This window comes from Schistocerca cancellata, chromosome 5, assembly GCF_023864275.1.
Source record: "Schistocerca cancellata isolate TAMUIC-IGC-003103 chromosome 5, iqSchCanc2.1, whole genome shotgun sequence".
Taxonomy (NCBI): domain Eukaryota; kingdom Metazoa; phylum Arthropoda; class Insecta; order Orthoptera; family Acrididae; genus Schistocerca; species Schistocerca cancellata.
In genome coordinates this window covers 435,604,272-435,625,610 of record NC_064630.1, presented here as the reverse complement: position 1 = coordinate 435,625,610, position 21,339 = coordinate 435,604,272, and the positions used below count along the sequence as shown (strand labels likewise).

At 39.4% G+C, this 21,339-nt stretch overlaps 1 protein-coding gene across 2 annotated transcripts in view; it reads right to left on the bottom strand.

The window, feature by feature from the left end:
* The window catches only part of LOC126188155 (polyisoprenoid diphosphate/phosphate phosphohydrolase PLPP6), a 38,594-nt gene extending 21,209 nt beyond the window's left edge, over positions 1-17,385 (bottom strand). Inside the window, exons 1-2 of one of the 2 annotated variants that reach the window (XM_049929666.1) lie at positions 17,114-17,385; positions 2,692-2,840 (exon numbers count right to left, since the gene is read on the bottom strand). In XM_049929666.1, coding sequence (XP_049785623.1) covers positions 2,692-2,829 — 138 coding nt within the window. In that variant the 5' untranslated portion in view covers positions 2,830-2,840; positions 17,114-17,385. The remainder of the gene's footprint in view (positions 1-2,691; positions 2,841-17,113) is intronic. The other variant, XM_049929665.1, reaches the window with a different exon arrangement.
* Positions 17,386-21,339: the final 3,954 nt, after the last annotated feature.

Sequence of the window (21,339 nt, the reverse complement as noted above, 5' to 3'; positions counted from 1 at the left end):
GTGCTTGTTGGAATAACTCCACCAATTTGGACCTCTGACCTTGCACAGTCCATGACTGCTTGTAATGCCTGTGAAAAATCCCATTTATGACTAAATTCTGCTAAAATTACAAATGGGAAGAGAATTTTGTATGTTATTGACAGTTATTCTTGCAATACATATCCCTGTCAACTGGACAAATTTCCTATTTGTGACCTTCAGCACAATCAATTTGTATCACTGAACATAGTCTCATTCAGATGGCGAAGATATAGGAAACAAAGCACTTGAGGTAACTAACACCCAGACATGTTGCCAACAGCGATGACATCAAGGAGATTTCCTGACATCTTGGAGGATTTTCATCTATTGTGGCTTCACTCTCACCTCACTTACCTTCCTTGAATTTGGCAGCTAAATGAGCAGTTAGTACCTCTGCATGGCCACGAGGAATAATTACAGTGTGTTGGAGTGTGATCTTGTCCAGGGTATGGCAATGGACTTTGTCACAGGTTGACTATAATCCTATTGCAGTTGACTGGCATGAATATAACTGTTGTGACAGTTGATGTCTGGTAGCATAGTACTTGTCAAAAACTCACCTTTCTTTTTCTGCAATAATGTACAGTGTGTTCTGAATATCCACAGAGGAAACATGCTGGTGTGTTGCCCTCTGTCTTGCAACTGTGTGTTGTTCTGTGGGATATTAAACTTGGTGGAGGAGTTAGTTGTATCTGCATTGGTCAGGTGCAGGACTCATTTAACGGCATTTAATGGCCACGTCCATTCTTCCTGGTGTTTTCAACTGGTGACAGAGATTGATGCTAAAGAACAACACAACTCCCATTCAACATTCTCTGTTACCTCCTACACATGGGATCAACATTCATAGTTACTAGCTCTTGCATACTGGTCCAACAGTTCTGGATGCCACAAAATGCTGTGCATCTCCTTTTACGACCTGGTGTATGAGGGAGGAGAGGTTGTGTTAATCTTCCACAGCTGCCATAGAGGCCACATTCAGGAGTTGGCTATACTCCTTTCTTCTCACTATTTTCTATTCCATTCTCTCGATGCACTGACAGCACTTCACAAATACCACAGTTTGTGACATCCATTACCAGAATAGCTTGGTACATGTCTTCTGTGACCCCCTTTCATAAACTGTGAGATGTTTTGTCATATGTGCACTCACAATGCGATGTAGGGCCAAAACATTCTGTAATGTAGGACTGTGTCCTTTACCCGTGATGTGGGGCTCTGTTCTTCAATTATTCTTCCACTAAATGGACTTGCTGCTGATTATACCAAATGATTTCCTTAGTTTGGCCTGCAATTTATCCCAGCTATCGAGCTTCTCTTCATTTGCATCAAACCACTGCTAGGCTCTGCCATCTAGTAAAAGTACACATTTGCCCAACATATCAGGTCATCCTACCTGTCATATTGCGACTTAGTCGACTTCTTTCAGCCATTCTGTCGAGTCCTAACCAGTATTTTTGGAAAACTCTAAAGAGTTGATGTGCAGCTGACATCTTGTTGTTTAGGAATACATTGGTATCCTGAATGTACGGACCTTAGGAACAATGCACTGCTTGTATTCTACTTCCTGTCTGTGTAGGCAACAGCTTTTACACTGCCTAACTGGAGCCATAGTGATGTAGATGTTAGGGTACACGGTGTACCCTCCACATGTAATGTGATGATGTAACCAGAATCAAGGCCAAATCCAAAAGCAGCCTCATCAATGACAGGGAAGAACCTGTTGCAAATAAAACCATGTTTGTTACAAACAGTCAAAATAGAACTGAACTACTGGCAGGAGAGTGCTGCTGTTTATACAAACAGAATGTTTCAGAATATAGAAACATTACAAAGATAACAAAGTTTGAGACCTTCCAGAAATAACAAATAATATACAACAAATAATTGGTGGTGGTCCTGTTTGGACTAATGATCTGCTGCAGACCAGCCAGCAATATTAACCACCACACCACACTGCATGCACCAAAGTTCATGGAAAAATTTTCAAGAACAAGGATGGACATCTCAATTACCAATTCAATGAATACTAGATCATGAAAGATCTTTCTAAATCTTGTCTGGAATATCCTGCTCTATGGAGATTTGGATAATAGAATGGAAAAGAAGAAAGATTAACATAAGTGGATGCAGCGGGGTACTTCAAAACATCTACGCATTGTGGCTCCAGTTAGGCAATATACAGCAACACTGAAATCAGTTGCGTCATTTTTTAAGGAACCATCCTGGCATCTGCCTTAAAACCTAAATCTATGTGGTTGGACATGGATTTGAAGTGCTGTCCTCCTGAATGTTAATCCAGTGACTTAACCACTGTGCCACTTTGACAGTACCTGGACAGTGACTAAAACCACGAAATTGAAATGATGAAAATCTGGGTATCTGAGAGAGTCATTCCAATGATTTTGCTGGAGACAAATATAAAGTGCATGTCCTACAAGAAACAGATGAAGAAAATCATGGAAAGGAGATTTTGATAAAACTTGTGAACCAATACTGAGATATAATAAACTGATGATGATTTTGGATATAAAATACTGGGTAAAAGTATCTAGGTAGAACCAAATAATTTTTTTTAACTTTTTCAAGACACTAAGATACCGAAACTAGCAAGCAAGTAAAAGTAAAATATAACTAAAATTAAATGATACTCTGTAACACAGTACTTACCTCAAGAAATTTGTAATGTATTCTCAGTGATCTAAGTGGTAAAAAGTGATTAGCCCAGATACAAAACTGATTAGTAAGATGAACATCTAAGGCCAGGAGCTTTTGCAGAGCTGGTGGGATCTCTCGCTTCTGGCCCATGTTTGTGAACTCTGAAAATACAAAGGACATAAAATTAGTTATAATATAAGAAACTTCTTATGAAGAAACAATATTACAATAAAATTATGGTCTCAGACAACAATGCAACATTTATCTTCAGTGGTTTAGGGAAAATATGGAAATTCTTAATTTGGATGGCTGGAAGAGGTTTGAACCAGTCTTCCTGAATGCAAGTTTAGCATGTTACCTCTGCACCAATTCACATGGCATCATGATCGAATACCACTGCTGTAAATGTTATAATACACATATCTTGAAACATGTTAATAAGTTGCTGGCATCAGAACTACAATATGCCAAGGTCTTTCATTTGTATTTGTTTTATGTTTAGTAATATCAGTAATTTTTAGCTAGATATTGTGTGAATAATGTTTGCCTTTGTGCTGCAAGGACAATACCTCATGTTACTAGGAATGTGTACATTATTCATTACGCTGTGGACAAATTCAGGAAATAAAAAAAGCTGGAACACAGATATTTATTTAATTTGTTTTCTGTGTGTTTAAAATTGTATACCTTTATTTTTGTTTGAGGAGATTCATAATTTGCTAGTGGACAATTACGAGTGTATGCTGAAAAGTAATGCTCCTAATTAGTCAGCGCCAGTTCGAGAACATTTTACCACACAGCTCATAATGTGCCATCCCCCCACTCCCTTTTACCCTCTCACGCTATCACCCATGTCAGTTTCTGCTACTAATTGTGATACATACTGTACGTAAATCTTGCACTTGGTGCCCCTCTCAGATTGGTACCTCATGTGGCTGTTACTACCTACTACCTGTGATGTTATCATATACCGAAATCTTGTGCCTGTGTTGCATCTAGCCTCCACCCCCCCCCCCTCCCCCCACCTCGCCCCCTTGTCTCCTGTATATCATCTGGTACTCCAAGCGGCAGTTGATTTTGGCATGGACCATAAATCAGTCCTCATTACAGTACTTCATTTTGAGTTTTATCTTATTAATGTAAATAGTGAACATTTTTCTACAGTACAGTATTTCAATTATTTTCTTTTCTGGATATCTCACAGTTAAAATTCACTTTTAGACAATAATAAGTTTCAGATGTACACAATAACACACTTTTTTCACAATTCCATAGCACAAGAACACTTTTCTTGAACAAAGCTTTTGTCACATGTACCAGCTTACTACTGATAACTTATTTGCTTCAGTCACGCTGCATATACCTTCTTCATACAAAGAGAATTCTTTCCTTACTACTGGAACTGTCTTTTACAATGCTGACAAAGCACTCACTACTATTATCTATTATTACAGTTAATTTTGTCTAGGTTTGCTTTGTCTTTGCACCCTCACAGAGAAGACTATTAAAAACCTAATGATCAACTAGTGAAGCATTTACAACAAAGTCCCAGCATTTTACGCATTCCTAAAAAGCAGTAGGACTTTCATAATACTGGGTACAGTGTGAGCATACCATACTCACATTAGCATTAGTTACTGTTTTGTTTATTTTCTTTATTTAATTATAGCTGTATGTTCGTTAATGTTGGACAGGAACAGTAATGCAACAGCAAAACCAATAACCTCAGGAAATAATACTAGCAATTTTTTTTTTTACTAACAATGCAGGACGTGCAGGGTGAGAAAACGGTTGTCGTTCTCTATCTTGTGTACATTCATGATCACTATTGTGCACATAGAAGAAATTCTGATCTCAAATGATTTCATATTGTGTATTAGTCAGTGATACTAATCAATTATTTTTCATTCATATTATTTTTTACTAAAAATGAACTTCATAGAAGTCCATCATTTATTAAATCAACATGGCTAAGATAAAATTTTGTTCATAATTTTATTAGGAACCTTTAGTGATCATTATTCAGAACCTCTAGCTTCAATTCATAATAATTAGTACAGTCAAATAATTTTGGTAATAAAAGTAACATTAGTCACAGTTATTAGGACACCAGAAGACAGACAGCTAAGCGACAGGTGCTTCAGGATGTTATTCCACGAAAATCTTTATGTCCCATCTGACAATCTTCACAACAGCACAGGGTGAGGTTCAACAGAGCTTACAGCATGTAGAGTTGGGTTAAGTGTGCTGGAGAATTGTAGAAGAGTGTGTGGATTGAGCTTTCCTATTGTGGTACACTACAGAACTGTTCAACATTATTAGCACTTGTTATTTTGAACTGCCTTATGCCACCAAAAATATTAGTGTGATTGAGGATGTAAAACCAGCTGTGGAAAAGGTTGTGAACTTTGACACCAGTAACAATTTTGAAGTCAAAGCAATGAACTTTCAGATCTATTTCAAATCGCAAAGCCAGTACCAAGCTCAACACTGGAGATTGCAACACCACTGTCTAGAGGTTCAGCAGCAAGTAATAATGACATATTTTATTTTCTGCAAGAAGTAGATTTTTGGTTATGTTTTAGGGTGCAAAAACAACTGAGTTCGTAAGCGTCTTATATCATAACCTTACAATACTAATAAATAAAAGAAGTTAAAAGCGAATATGTGTTAAGCTCAATTGTCGAAAGGTTGGTTGGTTGATTTGGGGGAGGCGACCAAACAGACGGGTCATCAGTCCCATAGGATTATGGAAGGATGGGGAAGGAAGTTGGCCATGCCCTTTCAAAGAAACTGTCCCAGCACTTGCCTGAAGCAATTTAGGGAAATCACAGTAAACCTAAAACAGGATGGCTGTATGTGGGTTTGAACCATCGTCCTCCTGAATGCAAGTCCAGTGTGCTGACCACTGCGCCACCTCGCTCTGTCAACGAAAGAAAACAGCTAAATCCAAGGACTTCTCCTTGGAGGAAGCTCCACAAAATATGCCATAAAGACAGCGGAAGTCCTGAACCAAAAATTAAATGTCCTTTGCCATATTGATACAATGGACAAATAGTAAAACGTGGCCAACAGCCTGCACGTCGTTCGCTAAAATGTCTGATAACTCAGACAGCAAACATACACTAGAATGTAAGCAATTAAAAAGGGCATTCAGTCAGAAAATGGCAAACAGTCAAAGGTTGATGAAAATGAGCATGAAGTGGTAGGGGATCACCACTCAACAAAGGCAATAGCTAAAAAGACAGTGTCCAGTTTGCAACCTAGTTCAAATGACCTCTTCATAATGAGAGGGCTGAGAGGAGGTCAGCCACGCCGCTGGGAGAGGTTTAATTCCCCGCAACCTGTTCCTGTGAAGAGAGGACCAGCGGTGATGCCAAAGTGACACTATGTACTGACAGACAGCAACATGGAGATCATCCAAAAGAATCGAAGAGCTTGCAAGCCGAGGTAGGACTGCAGCCTTGGCAGAAGCCTCATTTCCTGTCAGACTGACAGGACCAGGAAGCCACATGAATGTCATGGTGGTTCCCTCAACAGCAAGCAAGTGGTAGCTTTCTTGCACCTGTTGCACTAAGGGATGGACTGTGTACTGCTCTCAGAGTTTCTGAAGGGCACTGAGAGAATCAAGAGCATATGGTAATTAAAAAGCATGTGTTGCTGGATGTAATGGGTGGCCTTGGTAATGTCCAATTCCAGCGGGTCCTTACTGGTTTCAGTACTGGAACCATCACACTTTCTCACCAATGAGATGGAGACTCATCCTCATTCCAGATGCGATTAAAAAGGGCAAGAATGTGACACTGGCAATTCAATGACAGATGCTTCAGCATTTGGTTGTGTATGCGGTCTGGTCCTCAGGCTGTATCGGCGCAACGAGCTAGGGCACTGGAGAATTCCCACTCACTGAATGAACTGTTGCATGGCTCCAGGTAGTGGGGTAGTCAAAGATATGTGCAATCGCTCCACCCACTGTTTATGAGCTGAAAGGTGGGATGGTGGTTCTCAGACGCAGATGCGTGAACATAATGTTCTGCAAAATGTTGGCGACAACGCCTGTATCAGCACAATGGCACCATCTAAGGAAATACTTGGGACAACTGCAGGGGACTGAAAGCTGCAGAGTTGTCTGATCTGTGTCCACACCTGACATGGAAAGGTACGCGATCCAATACTGGAAACGTACCATTCCCAAGATTCTTGCTCACATCGTTTCATGAGGCAGCAGATTTGGGCATGGAGCCATTTAAAGGCAATGAGATGCTCCAGTGAAGGGTGCCACTTACAGTGTTGGAGAGCCTGCCTATGATCTCTAATGGCTATAGCAATCTCTACAGTCCACCAGCATACCGTCTTTTGACCGGAGGGGAGGGGAAGGAGGGGGTGGCTTGGTTGGCTGACAATGGAATGGCTGCTGTTGTATGCTGAATAGCCACATCGATATGGCCTTGTAATCAGGAGCTAAGAAGGACAGCACAGATAAACCCATCCCAGTCAGCTTTATGGAGAACCCATCTGGGTGGCTGTCCAGGGAAGCAATGCTGACAAAGGGACAGGAAGATTTGGAAGTTGTCACTACCACACAGGTCATCATGGACTCTCCAGTTGGTAGATGGTAGAAGATCAGAGCTGTAAAAGGAAAGATCAAAGGCTGAATAAGTTCTGTGTGCCAAACTGAAGTGTGTGTGTGTGGGGGGGGGGGGGGGGGGAGGGGGAGGGAGGGGGGGGAGGCACAGAGTTTAAGAGGCAAACATCGAGCTGTGACAGTAAAGTTTTGATGCCTTCACCATGGAAAGTGATCATTGCTCCACCCCACAGAGAGGTATGGGTGTGGGAAATTGCCGAAGACTAGGAACGGTGGGGGGAGCTGAGAAAGTAATGCAGCAGTACATCCTGGGACATGACACTGGGAGGGAGATAAATGTTGCAGATGGTAAAATCCTAATGTGCCCTTACCCAAACAGACATGGCCTCCAAAGGCGTATCATGAGGCACTAGATCACTATATACAGAATCCAGGACGTATGCTACAAACTCCACCCGATAGCATCTCACAGTCAGTTAAAATAACCTTGGAAGCCACAAAAGGCAGTGGCACGAATTGCTGGAAACCATGTTTCTTGGATGGCAATACAGAACACAGGGTAACTGCTTAAAAGTTGCTGTAACTGAGCCAGGTAGTGGAAAAATCCATTACAATTCCACTGCAGGATCAGACTGTCTGAATACTGTGCTGGCACCGGTTGAGATGTCAGGGAACCACTGACACAGGTTCTGCAGTACACTGCCTGTTGAGATTTGGTGCCTCAGAGGCCACCTGAATCTTCACCTTGGACACAAAGGAGTACATGTAGAGGAGGAGTACACAGGGGGCCACCAGAGTTTCCTCTGTCTTAGACATCTTTCTTTCGTCGTCCTTGTCCTGCTCCACAGAAGACAAGAACTGGGAAGGTTTCCCTGAACTGGTTTCAGGGACAAAGGAAGAACAAGAATTCCGACAGCCAGTGGTCTGTGGTTCCTTCAGCCATCGGCCAATGTCGGGAAGTGAGGGTCCCCACAGGATCTCTTCCTAGCTAGGGAAGCCAGAGGAGAACGGGGCACCTCTGGCTGGGGGTGGGGACTAGTGTCCCTGGAAGAATGCTTCTGAAGAGGTGGAAGCGGGGGACAGAGGTTATTGGGCAACTTTAAGGGACCACTGTCAGAGGCGCAACTGAGTAAACCATTGTCAACAGAGAAGGTGCCGAAGTTGCAGCTGTAGCATATGACTGTCGTTTATGAGATGATCATACTTTTTTTCTGGCCTCCTGATATGTGGACTTGTCCAGAGTCTTATACACCTGGATTTTCTCCTCAAGCTTAAAAATGGAGCAATCTGGTAAGCAGAAAGAATCTAGCTCATCACAGTTTACACACACGGAATGTTCGGGTGCAATGTATGTTCACAATTTCTGAAGACAGGGCAATGGTCCAATGGGAAGTAATACGTCCAAACTTCACACTCTTTAAGCATCTCATAGGAGGATGAACATTGGGTTCCACATCACACTAGTGATAATCACCTTGACCTTCTCAGGTGACGTGTCACCCTATAAAACCAAGATGAGAGCCCCAGTGGCAACTCTATTTTGTTTTGGTCCCCTATGGACATGGCAGATGAAGTGCACACCCTGTCCCTCTAAGTTGGTCCATAGCTCATTGTCAGATTCCAAAAGAAGATAATAGTGAAAGATGATGCCCTGGACCATACTGAGACTGTTGTGGGCAATGACAATCACGGGGGATTATTCTCTCATTTTCTCCTAGTCCTACATTCCACAGCAAGGCATGGGAAGGGAATACACTGGGATCATATTTCGTTGCATCACACGAAGCCTTTCCATTCGATGATACTGCTGGGGCCATCTGAACCCCCACCCCCAACAGGATGGTTACTGTGCTGGGTCTTGGGCATACTATGACAACAGGAAGCAAGGGTGCCATAATGGAAGGGCACAGAGGTGGAGCATACATCACAGTGGGTGACCTTCCCTGCACAACCCATACTTCCTTAAAAATTGAAAAGATGGCATGTCAAATCCAATAATGGAGACCATATAATTGTTAATGGAAGGTGAAAATAATGCCACGAGTGAAACTGGAAATCAACACTATAATAGTGAATTAAGTCCAAGCTGAGTCTGCACAAAAAGGACCATCCAATAGATAGGCAGAGGAGGTAAGAGATTAAGTTTAGGTCTGCAGTACAGAAAGAGGAAGTAGTGCTGTGAAGGCTGGGGCCCCATGTTAGCCAGGCGCTACTCACCAAAGAGTGGTGAGGCCCCTAGGCAGTGTGGTTGTAGTGTTGACACTGGCAGCAATGCATCAGGTTTGGAATTACGGTCGGACCATGATGACTTCACATTCTGCCTTAATTTTCGATGAAAGAACTAATCAACCAAATGTGAAAAAAAGAGTGAAAGTAGGCACTATGTTTGCACCAACCTTTTTCATTACCCGATGACTGCAGTGATGCCTTGATCAGAGAGATAAGTTTGGATTTCTCCCTCGGTCAGACCATCAAGCAGCCAAGTGTATATAACAGCACGTGAAGAATTCAGTGTACAATAGGACTTGACATAAATAGGATAAATGGAGGAGTGATGCAGTAAGCAGTTGCTGGGGTTGAAAATCACAATTGGTCTCTAGAAGCAAGGACCCACTATGTAGGCTAGAGGAGGATTTCACAGGGCCTGCAATTGCATCAATACCTTTCTGAATAATGAACGGATTAACCGTAGCAAAAGACTGATCTCATTCGGTACGCAATATCATGAGGAACCAAGTTACAGTTGAGAGAGTCTTGGAATCTGTAGCCTCATTCTATTTATCTTTAGTAGACTCAAACTGAGATGGTGATTGGCTCATTGCAAAAAAATCTGCATGATTGTCAGTTCTTTGATGGTATGCTCCTTTCCACTGGAGGCCCTCTTAGAGGGGGGCTCACCTGCCTTACATGAGTTTTCACACCTCCGGAAGTCCTGACAGAGAGACCATTTGGCAGCTGGGAAGGTAACAGCTCAGGCAATCACCAATATCTGTGCCTGATCTGTGCCAGAGGGTATTTGCAATCCCCACCTATTGATCTGGTGCTGGGAATGAAGCATTACCCTGTTACCCACAACACAACAAATTCATGGGCCGGCCTTCTGGAGTGCAAAGGAAGGAAGAAGAAACAAAGAGAAAAATCAATCATCATAGCAGGAGAAGGGGAGGATATGGAGAATGAAGAAACAAAGGCAAAACAAATAAGGGACTGTTCTGATGGTGGGCTATTGAAACTTTGGAACACATTCACCGAAGAGCGTTGACCCCTCCGGGGGAGGGGGTCTGCAAGAAGTGAACAAGAACATCAGCACTATAGATAAATTCACCAGGTGACCCAAAGATTCTCTCGATAAGAAGTTTGAACAAAGCCATAATGAATTAAGGAGCATGATTAGTGGTGTTCAAAAAGGAAATAAATAATTCAATTAATTCAAAACAAAGGGCACTGTGCTCAGAATTTTAGACCAAGCAAAACACTTAACTCTGAGATAACTGATGTTAAAACAAGTTCCCAATAATCTGTGACAAGCATTGATCCAACACCTTGCTGGTCAAGTGAAAATGCACAGCAATGGAACTATTAATGTAGAAAGGGAATGTGTACAAAATAAGAACACTTAATAATTACACTAGTTACTGTGTCCAACAACAATGCACAACTTTGGAAAGCACTGTACAACAAATTCGAAAGGCAATTATTGAACACTAAATGTGATCATACGAGTCATAGAATCGTTACATTAGTAAGTTATAGAGATAGATTTCTTGAATTGTCATTCATAATTCCAAGGAAAACATTCTTGTTGCTGTTGTTGTCTTCAGTCCTGAGACTGGTTTGATGCAGCTCTCCATGCTTTGTGCAAGCTTCTTCATTTCCCCGTACTTACTGCAACCTACATCCTGCTGAATCTGCTTAGTGTATTCATCTCTTCGCCTCCCTATACGATTTTTAACCTCCACACTGCCCTCCAATGCTAAATTTGCGATCCCTTGATGCTTTGGAACATGTCCTACCAACCGGTCCCTTCTTCTCATCAAGTTGTGTCACAAACTCCTCTTCTACCCAATTCTATTCTACTAATGAGGAGTCATTAGTAATGTGATCTACCCATCTAATCTTCAGCATTCTTCTGTAGCACCACATTTCGAAAGCTTCTATTCTCTTCTTGTCCAAACTATTTATCGCCCATGTTCCACATCCATACATGGCTACACTCCATACAAATACTTTCAGAAACAACTTCCTGACACTTAAATCTATACTCGATGTTAACAAATTTCTCTTCTTCAGAAACGCTTTCCTTGTCATTGCCAGCCTACATTTTATATCCCCTCTACTTAGACCATCATCAGTTATTTTGCTCCCCAAATAGAAAAACTCCTTTACTACTTTAAGTGTCACATTTCCTAATCTAATTCCCTCAGCAGCACCCAATTTAATTCGACTACATTCCATTAACCTCGTTTTGCTTTTGTTGATGTTCACCTTACATCCTCTTTTCAAGACACTGTCCATTCCATTCGATTGCTCTTCCAAGTCCTTTGCTGTCTCTGACAGAATTACAATGTCATCAGCAAACCTCAAAGTTTTTATTTCTTCTCCATGGATTTTAATAATACCTACTCCGAATTTTTCTTTTGTTTCCTTTACTGCTTGCTCAATATACAGATTGAATAACATCAGAGAGAGGCTACAACCCTGTCTCACTCCCTTCCCAACCACTGCTTGTCTTTCACGTCTCTTGACTCTTATAACTGCCATCTGGTTTCTGTACAAATTGTAAATAGCCTTTCGCTCCCTGTATTTTACCCCTGCCACCTTCAGAATTTGAAAGAGAGTATTCCAGTCAACACTGTCAAAAGCTTTTTCTAAGTCTACAAATGCTAGAAACGTAGGTTTGCCTTTCCTTAATCTTTCTTCTAAGATAAGTCGTAAGGTCAGTATTGCCTCCCATGTTCCAATATTTCTACGGAATCCAAACTGATCTTCCCCGAGGTCGACTTATACCAGTTTTTCCATTTGTCTGTAAAGAATTCGCATTAGTACTTTGCAGCTGTGACTTACTAAACAGGTAGTTTGGTAATTTTCACATCTGTCAACACCTGATTTCTTTGGGATTGGAATTATTATATTCTTCTTGAAGTCCAAGGATATTTTGCCTGTCTCATACATCTTGCTCACCAGATGGTAGAGTTTTGTCATGACTGGCTCTCCCGAGGCCATCAGTAGTTCAAATGGAATGTTGTCTACTCCCGGGGCCTTGTTTCGACTCAGGTCTTTCAGTGCTCTGACAAACTCTTCACGCAGTATCTTATCTCCCATTTAATCTTCATCTACATCCTCTTCCATTTCCATAATACTGTCTTCAAGTACATCGCCCTTGTATAGACAATCTATGTATTCCTTCCACCTTTCTGCTTTCCCTTCTCTGCTTAGCACTGGGTTTCCATCTGAGCTCTTTATATTCATACAAGTGGTTCCTCTTTTCTCCAAAGGTCTCTTTAATTTTCCTCTAGGCAGTATCTACCTTACCCCTACTGACATAAGCCTCTACATCCTTACATTTGTCCTCTAGCCATCCCTGCTTAGCCATTTTGCACTTCCTGTCGATCTTGTTTTCAAGACGTTTGTATTCCTTTTTGCATGCTTGATTTACTGCATTTTTATATTTTCTCCTTCCATCAATTAAATTCAATATTTCTTCTGTTACCCAAGGATTTCTAGTGGCCCTTATCTTTTTACCTGCTTGATCCTCTGCTGCCTTCACTACCTCATCCCTCAGAGCTACCCATTCTTTTTCTACTCTATTTCTTTAAGTGGTTCAAATCGGTTCAAATCCCCTTCGCATGTGTGCAAAATTTTGAATAATACTGAAAATTGGCAGAGGTTCAATAAACCACCAAAAATGCATCTACAGAAGACGTGTTACAAGCAAAGTGTTGCAACTGAATTCTTAGTTGCAGAAAAAGAAAGCTTTGTGCACATCCATAAATTTTTGTGTGCAGTATTTGGTAATGATGCAGTTGCAAATTTATTGCTTGCTAAATAATACTATCACAGGATTTTCCGAGAGTGAATATTGTAATCCAGTTCAGGTTGTGGGCATGAAAGATGGATCTGTAAGAAGCGTAACTGAAGTGAGAGTCAGAGGTCATACTGTTTTGCTGCAAAGAGATCAACCCAAAAATTAATAAGCATTCCACAAAAATTTAAAAGATTCGATTATTTTACATAAAGTTTGGGAAGGTTTCAGGAATTAAGAGCTACTATACATTTGTACAAGTTGGAGTATTGTGTGCAAATAAGTGAAGTCTCTCAGATGATTAATATCACCCAATGTCACCAAGAAAGATCCTGCGAAAAACAAAACTGAACCAGATACCGCAAATGTGTTTGCAATACTAGTTTATTCTGATGTAACTTCCATGACATAATAATGTTTACTGATTTTGTTACCTTCAAACATAACTTCTATGTTCTGAGCTGCTTTTAATTTATAATTACAATTTCTGAACAAAGAATGTGATAATACCAATGTTTAATACATTTCTGCAATTGATTATCTGTCATATATAATTGATTTTTAAGCTTTTGTTGTGTTTCACATTATTTTGAGTAATGAACTGGCAACTTTAACAGAATTTTGCTACGTCTCGCGTTTTACTTGGATTTATTATTTTCAACCACAGCCAAAAGACTTGTTTCCTTTGTCCAAGGATGAGAGCACGTCATGATCATGATAGCATGTATGTATAGTTTTGTTTATTTCCATTACTGAATTATTGCTGCCATCTACTACTCTCACACAGAACAAGATGTAATCGTAAACTTTAGAGTAAACTTCATCTCACTTGTGGATTACTTTATATGTGGAGGGCATTACAAAACATCCTGTGAAAATACTGAGTGTTTTCTCTGAACTCTGCGTAGAGCAGACCTGTCCCAAATAGGACCAACAGGGGATACTGAAGAATACAAAGAAGGGCAGCCCAAATGGTCACTGGTTTGTTCAGCCCAAGGGAGAGAGTCATGAAGATGCTGTAGGAATTGAACTAGCAGACACTTGAAAATAGCGTATGTCTATCATATGAAAGTTTCTAGAACCAACTTTAAGTGGTCAATCTAGGAATATATCATAAACCTCTACATATTGCTCCCATAGTAATCATGAAGACAAGATTAGACTAATTACAACACAGAGGCACTTAATCATCCTTTCCGTGATTCACAGTGGTTTGCAGAGTATAGATGTAGATTTAGTTTTGAAGCCCACGCATGATGGAAACAGACCTAACCTCATTGAGCATGTCCATTATGAAACTGGTATACACGACAAAAAGACATTTGTAGCAACAATTATTATTAAAATACAATGGGAAACTAAAACAAGCAGAAATATTTACATGCTGCCCCGTAAGCCAAATAAGGAGCCAGTGATGTCAAACCTTCAAGAGGAACTTGAAACATTTACCCTGGGCAAGAGCATGTAGAGGAACTGTGGCTCACATCTAAAAGTACAACTGACCAAGCACTGTCTAGGTGTGTACCTCATAGAATACTTACAATGAGAGGAACAGTCCTTGGTATACAGTCTCTGTAAAGAAAACCCTAAGAAAATTGTGACTACTGCATAAAATATGTAAAACAAATCATAAGCCTATGGATAGAGAGATGCTAAATGAAACATATTTTAGATTGTCAATCAAAATAGCAATGAGAGGAGCTTTCCACAACAACCGTAGCTGAATCTTACTGAAGGATCTCTCCTAAAATCCAAGAAATTCTGGTCGTACGAGGAGCTTGTTGGTGGCACCAGTGATGAAGTCACTCAAGTAACAGGAACTGAAATTAAGGGCAGTAAAGCAAAAGCAGTAAAACTGAGCTCTGTTTTCAACTTCCTTTCCTAAGATTCAGGATCACTGCACCAGTTTAATTTTGACACCAGTGCAAAATGTGTGTTACAGATATTAGCTGTTGGTGACGGAATAATGTGAGCAAATTACATCAAGGTCTTCAGCGTCTGTGCGAAAATATGATGGGACTGGTGTGGTTAAGATCAATGAAGGTTAAAAAGAAACAAGAAACTATACCGGGAAAAAGGAAAATTTTCTGGGAAGTTATTTTATGACACACTCAAAAATAATTCAATCAATTTAAAATATTCATGAACCAGAGACACTGTGACACCAAAACCTCCATCTAAGACTTAGGTTGGAGTTCAGACAAATACACACAATTCTAAATGCTATGCGACACTCATCCCACCATTAGCTAAGACAGAGGACAGGTCCCCACTTACACTAGTCACTGCCCTCTGGTATGAATATGAAACACACACTATTAAAACTTTAATTATGGTCAGCTGTACACCACAGACTATGAGAGCATCTTGCTGATGTAGGAAGCCATGTGTTAATGAGCAGTGTCCAATTTGGAGGTGGGTCAGGCTTTACAATAGATCCCTCAAACAAAAATTTGTACTCAGTAGTTGGAAGAAAACAGAGGTCACATCTGTCTGCAAGAATGACAGCACAAGTGATCACTAAAACTACTGCCGAATATCCTTGACATCATCTGCCTAACCACAATTTAAACTCATAGGTAGTGAGATTTCCATGACAGAATGACCTTTCAAAAACATTGGTCACATGAAACCCAACTTGCACTTTTCTGATATGACATTGAGAGTAACAGATCAATGAAAATCAATGCAATCATGTACATGCAGTATTTCCTAACTTCTGGAAAGCATTTGGGTCATTACCAAACCAACACTTATGAACATAACTAAAATCACATTGGACAGCAAATGAAGCTGTGGATTGGGGATTTATTGGTAGGAAGAACAAAGCTTGTTATTTTGGACTGACAGATATCAACAGATGAAGTACCAATATGCTCCAAAAAACCTCATACAAAAATGTGAATGTTTTATTGACCACAGAGGTAAGGGGTCAAGTGTTTTGGATAGCCTTTGGCCTAACAACCATTTGCATATCTATCAAAAGAGTGGGCATTCTGTAGCTATCCTACAATACAGGGTCAAAATTTAAACATTATACACATCAAATTAATTCGTTCTTTTGCATTAGGTGTGGTCAAGGGTGAACATCAAGCAGCTTGTATTGCACTATACTTTCATGAGTGGTTCCTGAGGAAACCCCAAAAAACTATGATTTTCGGGTATGAAAAGTACCAGATGTGGAGATGGCTAATACTGTAATGTCTATTCATGGCACATTTTTACCACATGTTCTTAGGAAGGTATTCTTGGGGAACTGAATTTTTTTATATCATTATCCATTCCAGATTTACGCTACCTTCCAGAAAAATGAACATAATAGTGAATGGACAAGTTCTACTTTAATTCCTGGAAAGAAAAAATTAACAATTAAACGGGGTCCTAAGTCAACTGCGCCGAACGTAAAAGTACGACTGCAAGTTGACCTCATGATGATACGCAAAGAGAAGCGATAGGTTTAGTAGCACGCTCACGTAAAGGCACTAACACACGTACTATGTGCTCGCCAATGGATCCAAGTTATGTTTTAGGCGTTGACAGGCACATACAAGTCCGACTACAATTTGTAATTACAGTTATCTAGTCCTGTATCAACAGTTCAATGGCTGATACCTGACATATATACGACATTCATTAAGATATATTCGTCTTAAGATCCACACTATTTACTGTCAGCGTTCTTCGCTGGCATAATGGAATGAACCTATTTGAGAGACTTTTATTCGTGATTTATTTCATCGAAATATATCTTGATTACTAAAATAAACATTTGACCGGAACGGCAATATCACAAAAATTGTACACGAAAATATGTTTACTTAACTCACATTTGAGTATATGTACCTGTAGTCTAGCTGAATATCTTATCTTTCGCTTTTTCCAGATGTTTTATCTCTTCGCATAATCTATGTAAACAGACGTCAGTAACACGCACACGATACTACCAAAGATGACTATCGTCTGTATTTATTTTTAAAAAACCGAAGATATTACAAAATGATTTCGTGATCATTGACAACAAAGAAGTTAGAACATAGAATCTACGCGCCTCGGTTGACAACATAGAATATTCTTAAGGCCCGTCCACACGCAACGATCTGTCTGCGCAGACATCGGCGCAGATGTCTGTACATGCAAAAGATCGCTGCAAATGTGGTGTGTTCACACGACACAAACCCCAGTCTATTACTCGCCCGCCATCTGTCGGTGTAGAAAAGAAATATCAGTGGCAAGCGACTACGCTCCCCGTAAACGTCAAAAATTTAATTAAGTTATTTTGAAATATAGAAATGGAGGAAGTTTTGTCGTGGTCTGTGTTCGCAACTTGTGTTGCAAAAAACATTCAGACCAACCGCAGGAAACAGAGAAAGTGGTCAAAATGGTGTAGACAGTAGCTGCTAAAGCGAAAGCAGTTTTCTCACGTAAATTTACTGCGAGAGTTGCAGGGCGAACCTAACGACTGGCGAAATTATTTGCGGATGGATGTCGAAACTTATAATTATCTCTTAAAGCTTGTAACCCCTCATATTATGAGAAAAAATACTTGTATAGAGAAGGGCAATTTCTCCTCATGAACGGCTGGCGGTAACATTAAGATTCCTAGCAACAGGAAGGAGCTACAAGGATTTGAAATTTTCAACTGCAATATCGAAACAAGAGTTGAGTGAAATAATACCCGCAATTTTTCAATTAGAGCATTGTATGCTGCTGTCTTTTTGTCTCAGTCACTATATTCTTTACTTTAATCTTCCACAGACATGGGTGGTTTCTATATATTTCAATGAATTCACTTACAAACTCTCGAGAACACTGACGAGTATCAGCCATTTTAATGCCCTGTGAGCACAAATACAAACACTAGGCTGAGCAAACAGCTGTTTCGCGCCAGATTTGCGGCGATCTCCTGTCCACACGCTCCAACTTGTCTGCGCAGATGTGGTTTGAACCCACAGATTTGAGAGGTTTCGCTCAAACCTCCAACTCCAACTTCCAGGTTTGCACACACCTGAGATTGGTGCAAATCTTCTGTCCACACGCAACGATCTGTCTGCGCAGATGTGATGTGCGCAGACATTTGCGCAGACAGATCGTTGCGTGTGGACGGGCCTTTACCTCCATGGTTGACAATACGGCCAATTCACTGGAAAAGACTTTTTCAAAGTCTTTCCTCTGCAAATAAGGCCATTCATCTGCAAAAAAATGAGACTGTTGTAAAATATTCCTGCTGGAAAGTTATTTTTATTATTGAAGTTACTTCCTAATAAGCCAGTAAATTACATAATTTTTTTGTTAGTTAATATTATATAATATACAATCAAATAATATATGATTTTAAAGTTATTTACGATAGTCTATGAACAATGTTATTTATCGTAGACTATCTGGTTCGTTATGTTGTGTATATATATATATATATATATATATATATATACATTTTCAATATCTTGCCAGCAGCCATAAAAAGCTTAACAACCAATGAAATGCAGTTTAAGAGAAGCCTAAAGGATTTATTGGTGGCCAACTCCTTCCATTCCATTGATGACTTTCTCAGTAGAAGAAACTGAATTTCATTGGTTGTTAAGCTTTTTATGGCTGCTGGCAAAATATTGAAAATGTGTGTTCCTGAATAATGCACACCTTTTTGTACAAGAGTAAGTGACTTGAAATCCTTGTGAAGATTATTCAGTATTTCTAATACTGATTCCCTGAATTGAGCTGTTGGTTTGAAAAAGTGATATATTTTAATGACAAATTTCATTAAGGAATAAATATACTTGGAAGCAGTAGTTAGTCTCCCGAGTTCCCTAAACAGGCTTTTGCAGGATGTTCTTGAGTTCACACTACATATAACTCTTATTGCACATTTTTGTGCCCAGAACACTTTAGCTTGGTTTGATGAATTAACCCAAAAAATAATCCCATATGACATTATGGAATGAAAGTAAGCATAGTATGCCAGCTTTTTCATTTTTATATCCCATATATCTGACAGAATTTGCATTGCAAATAGAGATTTGCTATGACGCTTCAGCAGTTCTGTGGTGTGCTGCTCTCGGTTGAATTTATTATCAAGCTGTAATCCCAAGAATTTAACACTGTTCACTTCTTCTATCTGCTTGTCATCGTATGTTAGGCATATAGTCGTGGGACACCCCTTACAAGTTCTGAACTGCATGTAGTGTGTTTTTTCAAAGTTTAGTGACAAAGAATTGGTTAGGAACCAGTAATTAATGTCCAAAAATATTTTATTTGTTGATCTTTCTAAGACTATACTTGAGTTTCTATTTTGTAGTGTTTGTATCATCAGCAAACAAAACGAACTTGGCATCTGGTAATGTTACTGATGAAAGGTCATTGATATACACAAGAAAATGTAAATGCCCTAAAATAGAAACTTGTGGGGCTCCACATGCAATTAGTTCCCAGTTGGATGATGCCTGATAGCTTAATACATGTCTCTTTCCTAATAAGACCCTTTGTTTCCTGCCAGAGATATAAGATTTGAACCATTTTGCATAATTTCCTGTTACACCAAAATATTCTAATTTACTTAAAAGGATATTGTGATTTACACAGTCAAATGCCTTTGACAGATCACAAAATATACCAGTTGCCTGCATTTTTTTGTTTAATGAATTAAGCACATTTTCACTGTAAGTGGAGATATCCTTCTTAATATAAGAATCTTTTAGAAATCTGAACTGGGACTTTGACAGTATGTTATTTGAGATAAGATGGTTATAAAGCCGATTGTACATTACTTTTTCTAAAATCCTGGCAAGAGTTAAATTGGACAAAAATTTGATGCTATTTCCTTATCGCCCTTCTTAAACAGTGGCTTAACTTCAGCATATTTCAACCATTCTGGAAATATTCCACTGACAAACGTCTGGTTACACAGATAGCTTAACATGTTACTTAACTCAGAATAACATTCTTTAATTAACTTCGTTGATATTTCATCATACCCACTAGATGTTTTTGATTTTAAAGATTTTATGATGGATATTATTTCTGCTGGGTATTGAGGGTCAAATTCATATCATGGAAGTTACTTGAAATGTCTGGTCTGAGGTATTCCATAGCAGCATCTACAGAACTTGACAATACCAGCTTTTCAGTGGCAGCTATAAAACGTTTGTTAAAAAGTTCTACAATACTATACACATCTGTCACCAATGTATCATTTACTCTTAATGCTATTTTCCCTCTTCATGTCTGGTTCTGCCAGTCCCCTCCTTCACTATATCCCATATTGTCTTTATTTTGTTATCTGATCTTTTCCTTGTAAGATATTTGCTTTGATATCCGTATTACAGTCTTAAATATTTTGCAGTATTCCTTGTAATGCGCTATAGCATCAATACCAGAACTGTTTCAGATTGACAGATACAGTTTTCTTTTTGATTTACAAGATACCTCTATTCCTTGAGTAGTCCGTGGCTTCTTTGTAGACTAAATGTTACACCATTATGAAAGAAATGTACTCTGCTTGTAAAAACTGACTCGTCCCATATGCTTGTAAGCCCAATGGAGTAGGACCTATGATATATGAAGTTAGTTAGTTAGTTAAGAGTCATGACCTATGGATTATTTTGCACTAACAGTTATAATGATGTGGAATGAGTCATTTTACTTTCACATCGCAAATTAATTTGTAAATATGGATACCTGCTGAACATTTACAAGATTTTTAAATTTTAAATTTTATTAATTTTTTTTAATATACAGATATGAGTTAGTGATTACTACCCACCACCCTTTGGAAATTACAACAATAGAATTCTTCAATGAAATATAAGGACTTATCAAGAAGAAACTTTCTCAGTTTGTTCTTAAATATTACTTTCAAGTATGTCAGACATTTTGTGTCACTGGGTAAATGATCAAAAATTTTTGTTGCAGCACTATGCACCCCTTTTTGTTATAAGGATACCCTTAGTGTGAACTAATGAACCTTGTTTTTCCTTGTGGTGTTGAAATTATGTATATGATTGTTCCTTTTGATCCATAGAGGACTATTTACAACCAACTTCATTGTAGTTGTTGTTGT